Source organism: Filicampus tigris, chromosome 6 (assembly GCF_054856515.1).
Source record: "Filicampus tigris isolate MCC_2025a chromosome 6, RoL_Ftig_1.0, whole genome shotgun sequence".
Lineage (NCBI taxonomy): Eukaryota > Metazoa > Chordata > Actinopteri > Syngnathiformes > Syngnathidae > Filicampus > Filicampus tigris.
Window position 1 is genome coordinate 145,001 of NC_141222.1, and position 10,000 is coordinate 155,000.

At 42.4% G+C, this 10,000-nt stretch overlaps 1 protein-coding gene across 1 annotated transcript in view; it reads right to left on the minus strand.

The window, feature by feature from the left end:
• LOC147145412 (lysine-specific demethylase 2A-like) overlaps positions 1-10,000 on the minus strand; it is a 180,966-nt gene that overhangs the window by 79,627 nt on the left and 91,339 nt on the right. Inside the window, exon 16 of the mRNA XM_086032833.1 lies at positions 176-259. Within this exon, the coding sequence (XP_085888959.1) occupies positions 176-259 (84 nt within the window). The remainder of the gene's footprint in view (positions 1-175; positions 260-10,000) is intronic.

A 10,000-nucleotide genomic window follows, 5' to 3' on the forward strand; every position in this document is an offset into this window, starting at 1 on the left:
ATTGATGTGGGGCGTGCAGTGGAACATTTGCAAAACTGCACTAAGGAAGTTCATTTGAATTAAATATAATTAAATTAAGAATGGGATGTACATGCAAAGTGAAAAGCATATGCTTAGTAACCTGTATCCTTCTATTCGCATTGCACACTCATCCCTCTGTTTGTCAGTTGTGTACCTCCAAGTCAGTGATCCCTTCAACACATTTTGGACATTCCCAACAGCTTGGAAGGTCTTTGTTGATAATTCCTTCAGTCCGAATCTGCAGTGAAAGAAAGGCAGTTGTTATAGCTGATTAGGCAGTGAAACTTTATTTGCTTAATTTTTCGGGGAACTACAACAACATTGCTATTTACGTTTGACAATCAAAGATTATCGATCTCTTTAATATACCCTGTCTGAATATGGAAGACATCCAATAATTCCTAAAAGAAGGTTCGCGCATCACACTATGGAGGACCAAACCCGGCAAAACAAAAAATATAAATAAACTAGAGCTGAGAGCAGCTATAAAGAGCCCTCGCGACGTTGGGGTACTGGCACGTTGGGATACTGGGACATTGGAACTGGAATTTTTTTTAAAGCAAAGCACATCAGATTAAAAATTATTTTCAGAATATAAGACCTTCAAAAAAGGCAGCAAATAAGGCAACTTTTGCTCGATCTTTGTTAAATGTACTGTAATGTTTGCATATAGTTAACCCTTGTATAGTGTTAGGGTCTGTGGTATGTTCAGTTTTCATAAAAAAATGACCGAACCCATATCTGAAACCTTCTCCTCATGGTGATAACACACTGTTGTGGGATTTTCTTTTTTTTTTTATTTATTTAGGGCCCGAGCAGCAATTGCTGCAAGGACTACCGTATTTTCCGGACTATAAGCCGCAACTTTTTTCCTAGGTTTTGAGCTATGCGTCTCTGTGGATTTTTCTCCCACTACTCGGGGCGCTCTAACCGGAATTACAGAACAATTCAATACAATACATTTGCCCAGCACTTAACTGGATGTGACTGCAGGTGGAGGAGTACAACAGGCAAAGGCGCTATGCACAAGGTTGTTGCATTAGGTGCTGTAATTCTTTGATTTTATGTTTTCCGAGAGGTCCCTGAAGTGCACATGTATGCGATTGGCTGATGTTATGTTCTGTTGTTTCGATGTGAAATGGTATTGTTGATTTAGTACAGCAGCACGTCATGTGTTAGATTGGCTGCCTTTATTAACATAAAACAAGACAGGTGCATATGTAGAATGTAGTAGAACAATAGATGGTGGAGTCTGGTGGACATTAGCTGACAAACTGGAGTGGCAGCCGGCAGTGAAATGACGATATGTACTGTTTATTTTCTCGTGGTTCTGTTCTGTTTTAATCAGCAATGTTGCTGCAGTATTCACTGTTAGGAAAGAATCTGCTCAGGTACATGTACATTTACAGTTCATAATCGTTCTGTAAATGCAGTTAACAAAAAAGTTTTCAACATCGATAAGTGCGGCTTATATAAAGGTGCGGCTTATATCTCTTTTTTTTTTTTTTTTTACCTCCCCCCAGACTATTCTAAAAAAAAAATAGAGTTGTGCGGCTTATATAACAGTAGTGCGGCTTATAGCCCGGAAAATACGGTATATTGTTTTAGGATATTTTTTTTAAATTATTATTATTATTAGGGCCTGAGCAGCGAATGCTCCAAGGACCCTATTGTTTTCGTAGGAATTCTTCTTTTTATTATTATTATTCTCCGTAAAGGCTCACATTTTTGAGGGACTAGACGTGAACAAAAACTCAAACTTTGCACACACATCAGGCCTGGTGAAGAATGGGATATTTTAAAGTCGACATTCATGAGTACTAAAAAAGGGGTCTGCAGGGCCCAATACATTTGTTCATCAAGGCCCAAGCCCTGTAAGTTTGACCTACTGCTATGAAACCTGGGAGGTACATGTAGCACACTCGGACCTACAAAAATTGGTCTCTATGCCCTAACATGTCCAGAAAGTGAGTTCAAAATGGTTCATCAAAGCCCCGCCCCGGTAAGTTTGACCTATGGCTACAAAAATTGGGAGGCACATTTGCACATTTACAGGGGTCATACATTTGCCCCCTAGTCCTAAATGGTTCACCCGCTTGACTTCAAATTTGGGTTGTATGACACGTGGGACAACAATAGGGTATATCCTGCCCTCCTAAACTTCACTGAACACGAAGACAGTAAGCTCAACACCTTCCGCTCAACAAGACTCTGAAGACCAGCTTGACCAGTTGACTCCAGGTTTATTGATAATTGAAAGGGTGAAACTGACAAAAACAAAAACATATTGCATAATCAGTAATATGAAATAAATGACCTGATAACTAAATTACAAGCTAAATGTAGCATTCACTATCAAATATGAAAATAGATTGCTTCCAACAGTCTAATTCACTGTGTTCCAAATTATTGTGTACTAACAACAAATATCCTTGAACTTGACACATTATATTTTACATGGCAAACATAGTGACACAAAATGGCCACTATCGGACGTAATGCAACAAATGAACAGCAAGCCACCAGCCTAACTGCTAGATGGTATGACGCCAACTTCTTACATAGACCGTCTCCCGTGTTGTAGCGTAAACAATTTATGTCCAAAATAAAGCATTATGAGACTACTAAACTTAAAAGAAGCCAGAGTACATACAGATGATGCCATGGCTGCACAAGATGTAGCTAGTTGTTTGTAAAGGTCACAGAGCTGGCAGAAAGAAACGAGGCGGCGGCACTACTTCCGGGATCTAATCACGAGACCAACTCAGCATCGCTCTTATAGGAACAGCGCACTTTTACAGAACCAAATGAGTAAAGTTAGAAATAATAACAGACTATAACCAGGAAGTCTGAATAACAGTAAATTATCTAACTACCGGAGGCAGGAGAGGGTAAAATGTTTTACGTTTTTGAAACACGATACGACATGGGCTGAGCATCAAACTTTGCGTTTCATAATTCCTTATAAACAAAGGATTCTGGGTTGTACGTTTCACCTACATCTACGAAAACTTGCTGGTATATGTAACAGTCTAAGACCTACAACAACGTCTTTTATATCCATGTGCTAAAGCTAACAGGGAGTCAACCCTTTTGAATTCACTTTGGAATTTGTCACAATTTTTTGGGACTTTCATAGTGGTCATATTTTAATGAACTGCTCCTAGAGCCTTTTTCCGATTGTCTTCAAACTTTGCAGGCTTCATCTAAAGATGTTTAAGATGAAAAGTTATTAAAATCTTTTTCTTTCATCATTCGATGTTGTTGTGGCGATGCCCTTGTAGCGATGCCTTCATTTATGCCCTTGTAGCGAATATGCCTTCATTTGGACCACATCTTCAGGGCTGAAGACACGAGTCAGCCCGTAGATGCCATCAAGTCTACTACAACCACTTCAAAACAATGGAATCACCAGTAATCACCCTGCCATTTGACTTAACAAGGACATGGTAAGACCCAAACTCCTGATAAGGAGCCACTCTTCGTCACCTGGCCGTCTCTCCAGGCAACACGTGGATTCGAACGGCCTTAAAACAGACTTCATGGAACCTATCCCCAGCGGGAAGCCAGAAGGTGTCTCTCACAAACCCCGATGAACAGCGACAGTGCTGGATGAAGACCGAATCCAAGAGGTCGACATGGGAACTGCTGCATTGAACTTCCTATGCTTTTGATCAATCAAAATTACCTTGAAATGAAACATAGTTGAATGTATGTTTGCATATTGCTTACTTTGTGTATCCTACTAACTTTGCATTGATGAATCTGCTTCACTATGGTAATAATCATTTTCCTGGTCCGGTTTATGAGTGTAGATATAGGCTTAAACTCATATCTTTGACTCCTAAACTTTAGACACATTCAGAATGAGATGTTTCCCAGCTGAAGTATGACAGTTGATGCAAGTTACAAATTGTGAAATGCTCAAAGGTTTTAAACAGGACATCTTATTAGACTCAAATCAAATTTTATTGTCATGAATTGAGACTCACCTGAAACCTGAGCTAGACGTGGGGTGGACACCTCACCCCCCTCCCCTTTTTCTTTAGGAGATAAAAAGGTCTGGCCTTTGTCTCTCTCTCTCTGAACTTCGAGCTCCCCAGAAAAACGCTCTCTCTCAACTTGACATCCTTAAGTGAATTGGCTCTTCAAAAATCTCTCTCTCTCCAAAGCTCTCCCCCAAAGAGACTTTTTTAAACCTTTTTCACTCCTCAACTTTTTGATCTTTTGGCTGTATTTATGCTGGTGCGACCACGCGCCCGAAAAATCCACCGCGGTCGACCTGAAAAGCTAAATTGGACCACTCCAAACCTCGTCACCACACACGTGGCAGACGCGCCGGACTCCGTCCCTTGCCAAACGCTGAGGCAACACGCCGGTTCTGTCCCATTCGGACCCCCCGACGCGGCCAGTTGGGTCATCTGAGAACCCAACAAAGCTTGGTCCCGCTCCAAGCAGCCTCTTTCTATTTTTCCTTTTTTTTTTTAGGTTGTTCTTCCATCTGCAAAAAAGTAAAGGTCCTCTCCCCCTCTTCGCTCATCATGTGAGCTTCAGCAAATGTAAGTGACTACGATATGACTCGCTGGGGCTTTTCACAGTGGTGCATACAAATTGATAGTTAACGCTAGCTTACTTCGTGCATTTCCTAAAGTCCACCGACTTGACTCAAGTCGTCCTTACACTCATCCATTCTTCCCTTTCCCCCCCATTATATTTGATATTTGTTTTCTTGTTTGTCTTCATTTATTTAGGCCTGCTATATTGTAGTGTTTTCTTGTTATATTCAACGAGAATAGTTAATAAACATTGTCCGTATACAGAAGTCAAGCATGAATTGTGTGTGTTTGGGTCAAGGTATTAACCTCTATTTCATTCCAAGAGCTCACAACTTATTTTATTGTAGCACCTTCACATTATATGACTGATTTAATGAGGTTTTTCATCAAATTCCCCTCTAAACAACATAAAACTTTGACGTGGTGCCCCTAGAGGCGGGCAGGAGTAATGCAGGCATTGCTTCCAGCCGCTACAAACTATTGATACTCTCACGAGTGACCCCCATTTTCGCAACACCCTGTATACAATGAAAACTAATGCTGTTTTGAAGGGTCTAATCCTGGACGAAAACTCCTGAAACTTTGCACACACGTGCCTGCCATAAAAATAAATTTTTGAGAAATTCCTTGTACTATTTTCCATAATTTCCAGAATTCCAAAATTTTAGAAAAATAGCTCTACAGCACCCCCTACAAATTTTTGTACACGGTACCACATTTCACATCCAAGTCATGTGCAAAATGAACAGGAAATTTGTCATTTTGGCTTTATTTTGAAATTTTCCTCCAGCTCTCCACCATGGTCATGAAGAGACACGTTAGCGGGATCCTGACGGCGACAATGACGGCTGAGGTGGCTGGATCTTCAGACACGGTGAGGTGGGATCCGGTTGCCTGCCCGGGGCCATCCTGCTCGACACCGCTGCACGGTGCCAGGCAGGTCGAAGTGGTGTCCTGCGGCAAGAAGGGCGGGGAGACACCCCACCCGCCCCCAACTGGTCCTGGGGAATCGGTTTGCCGGCCAGGCGAACGAGTACCCTGCTCCCATCGCTGCACTCCGGTAGTCGGAGACACCTGCTGCTGCGTCTGAGGCTGGGGCTGTGGTCCCACGGGCTCCCTGGTATTCCCCACCGCCCATGGCGATTATCTCCGCCGGGAACCTCACAACGGGCAGGTCCGCCTGTGGCCCGGCCGCCCACTTGTGCGTCAGGCTACTCCAGGACACGGTGTCCCGGTATTCGAGTGGCTGACATCACCGACTTCATCGGCGACACTCGCCCTCGGCAGCACCATCCTGGACAACGGGGTCGGGAATCTCCCCCCGGCGGTGAGTCCCCTGGCGTTCCCTCGCGTTCCCTCTTCACATCACCCACCAACCACCGTTATAGTCAGCGACAGCACCATTAGACGCACTCACTATCACGGCACTATCACCCACTGTTTTCCCAGAGCCAAAGTCATGGACATAGTTGACATCCTGCCCAGTGTTCTTTACTCTCTTCCATCATCCATAACCCGGCTCATTGTTCACATGGGGACGAACGAGACTGTACATCGACAGTCGGAACAGACAAAGAGGGACTTCCATGCCCCCTTTGCTCTGCTAAACACCTGTGGTCTGACGGTTTGGGTGAGCGGCATTTTGCTGATGCTGTCGCACAGGGTCGAGCGCTTCAGCCGCCTCTTAAGCCTTAACACGAGGCTAATACGCACTTGTGGCCACCTTCATTTCTCTTTTATTGACAATTTTAACCTGTTCTGGAATTGTCAGTCTTTTTACCAGCCGGACGGTGTTCATCCAAACTCTTTAGGGAGCTCTATTTTAGCAGCTAATATCCACCATACCGTTACTATCTCCACTCCCAGCTGACTCTTGTTTAATTATCACCCAGCATATGTTCCTGCTTCTTCACACTGCAATGACTACACCCACCTATAGGCCAATTTCAGCTGCTCACAGCACCACCCTCCTCACTGGCTCTCCTGCAGGCCCCCATTACCATCACCACCACCGGTCAGCTTCTCCATTCAATCCATCACTGGCAGACGCTTCCCTCGCACACACAAACAACGTGGTTTAATTATGGACATCTCGTTTATTTTAACAATTTCTCATCCACGCCACCGTGAGCGCATGTCCAGCTCAAAAATTAACCTGGCCGTGCTGAACGTGCGCTCCCTTTTAAACAAAACTTTTGTCATTAACTGTTATTTTCATTGTTATTTTTAAGTTATTGATTTTAGACAATAATTTACAAGGTATTCTTTTATCTGAGACATGGCTTGGTACAGATGCCCCAGTTTCTCTCACCAAGGCTTGCCCACCGAATTTTTACTTTTTTATTTTCTACCAGGGACGAAAAAAGAGGAGGTGGGACTGCATCAATGTTTATGAATACACTTATTTCAAAGATCATTTTTAGCAGTTATCATTTGAACATCATGCCTTTGTTTTTAGCAGTCCCCCTATTATCTGTATTACTGTTTACAGACCTCCCCATCACTCCCCCTTTTTTATGAAAGAGTTTTCAGAATTCTTATCCATTTTATATTCTACTTATAACATAATTTTAATAACCGGTGATTTTAATGTACACAATATCTCGGACCCGATGTCCAGATAATTTTTAAACCTTTTAAACAGCATGGATTTTAAACAGCATGTCTCACAGCCAACTCACAACAGGGGACACACCCTGGATTTGGTCATAACCTATGGCCTGTCCGCCGGTGTGTCCTCTGTTGTTGACCTGGCTGTGTCTGACCATTACTGTGTGTGTTTTAACATCACCGGTTTTAACATCTGGCATCCCCGGTGAGAACAGTGAGGAAATGCTACCTATCTTCTGAGGTGGCTGCAAATTTTATTGAGGTTTTAAAGAGCATTCCTGCCGACATTTTACCTGCACCCTGTGATTTTCTTGTTGACTATTTTAACCAGAATTTGAAATCATCCTTGGACTCAGTAGCTAAACCTTTAATAAAAACGACAAAAACAAAGACTGTACCTCCGTGGAGAAATAATTCAATCAGAATATCAAAAAGAAAAAGCAGGAGTGCAGAGAGGAGATGGAGAAAACAAACTTACAGTACAATACGAAATATTATGTGAACAACTAAAATCCTACATTAAAAGTCAAACAGGCAAGAACTTCCTATTTTGCAAACCTCATTACAGTTAACAAAACAACCCCAGATTTCTCTTCTCCACCTTTGAACTTTTAACTAGCTCTGATTTTAGTCCCCACAGAGACCAACAGACGCTCTCTGTCAGGACTTTGCAGACCACTTTAGAAGTAAAATCGACGACATACGATCCAGTCTTTTAGCCTGCCACAACACAAATTTAAATAAGCCTACACAATCATATTTACAAGAGGGAACACTGGAAAGTTTTGTCCTGGTTGATGCAAGGACACTTGGTTGAGTTTTCTCCCAGGTAAATCCAACACCTGCCTTTTGGATCCAATTCCCACATTTCTTTTTAAGACATTTTATGGATTCTTTGAGGAACACATTTTAAATTGAGTCAATTGCTCTCTCCAGTCGGGTGTCTTCCCCACTGCTTTTAAAATGGTGGTGGTGAAGCCCCTTCTGAAGAAGAGTAACTCTGACCCCAGCGTTTTTAATAATTACAGACCTGTATCCAACTTACCATTTTTAAGTAACATTTTAGAAAAACTGGTGTTTCTCCAGTTAAATTATTTTTTATACACAGATAATATTTTAGAGAAATATCAATCTGGTTTTAGGATGAACCACAGTACGGAGACTGCTCTTTTAATGATTTTAAATGATATTAAGTGCACTGTAGACGTGAGAAAACTCACAGTCTTGGTGCTACTGGATCTAAGCGCTGCTTTTGACACAGTAGATCACCAAATTTTATTGAATAGACTTAAAAACCTAGTGGGAATCTGTGGTACTGTTTTTAACTGGTTTTATTCCTAGCTCAAAGACTGTTCTTTCTTTGTAAGTATGGATACTTGTTCCTCCAGAACCCATAAAATTAAATATGGGGTTCCCCAAAGTTCAATCTTAAACCCGACATTTTAATCTTTCTATGCTTCCCCTTGGGGATGTCATCAGGAGACATGGCGTCAGCTTCCACAACTATGCTGATGACATAGCTGTATATTGCCGTGACTCCTGCTGACATAGGACCCATTGATACCCTTTTAAATTGCATTTTAGATATATTAAGTCATGGATGGCAGAGAATTTCCTACAGCTCAATCAGGACAAAACTGAGGAATTAGTTATCAGCCCTGAAGATCAGAGAGAGAAACCTTTACCAAAACTTTACCAAAGATTTTAAACCCTCAGAATGTGTGAAGAACCTGGGAGTCATATTTGACTCTGAGCTCAGTTTTATTCCTCATATCAAAAATGTAACTAAGATAGTTTTTTACCACCTTAAGAATATCGCCAGAGTCCGCCCGTTTCTCTCTCAGGCTAACATGGAAGTGCTGATGCATGCTTTTATTTCCTGTCGTTTAGATTACTGTAATGCCCTGCTCTCTGGATTCCCCAAAAAGAGTATTTGTTCTTTACTACTGCAGAATTCAGCCGCTCAGGTGCTGACGAGAACCAGAGGGTGGGAGCAAATTACACCAGTTTCAAAATTGCTGCATTGGTTCCCCGTGTGTTTCAGGATCAATTTCAAGGTACTTTTATTAATTTATAAATGTGTTAATGGTCTTGGGCCATCTTATTTTTCTGATTTGCTTTCATTATACCAACCCTCGCGGATCCTGAGGTCCTCTGGCGCTGGCCTTTTAATTTTTCCTAGGGTGAGGACCAAAACGCATGGCGAGGCTGCATTCAGCCATTTTGGACCTCAACTTTGGAATAGCCTGAGAGAGGACATCAGGTCCGCAGAGACTGTTGATATTTTTAATAGGAAGCTCAAGACCTACATTTTTAGTTTGGCTTTTAAATAACTAAGTAATTTATCTTTTTCTTTTTATTGGGAACTATTTTTACCGTATCTTACTGACTTTAGTTCTTACATTATATAACTGTTTTGTCTTTTAGTTTTGTTGTTTTCTGTTGTTAGCATTTAGCTCCAATGTTTCCTCATGGGAGGCCTACGCGTTCAGGGGGCGTGGGTGCCCTGCCGGCGGAGGGCATCACCGCAGGGGCTCCTTAGGTCCAGGTGACTGGGGGCCTCTACACTAGGTGTGGTGTCTCCCCGGCTGATCTGGGCCGGGGGTCTTGGTGATGGTGGCACTCCCTGTGGCCATGGGTCATCATTCCCCTCAGCATGAATGAGCCCCCCTTGGGTACCCTTTCCTCATATGGTTTCTCTGTGCTATGTCATGTCTTTTTTAACACAGTTTATCAGGTTGTGTGCTTAGTGTGTGCGTGTATGTGTGAGTGCTGATGTACTGGCGGATATATGTCTTTGGGTTTGTTGGGAG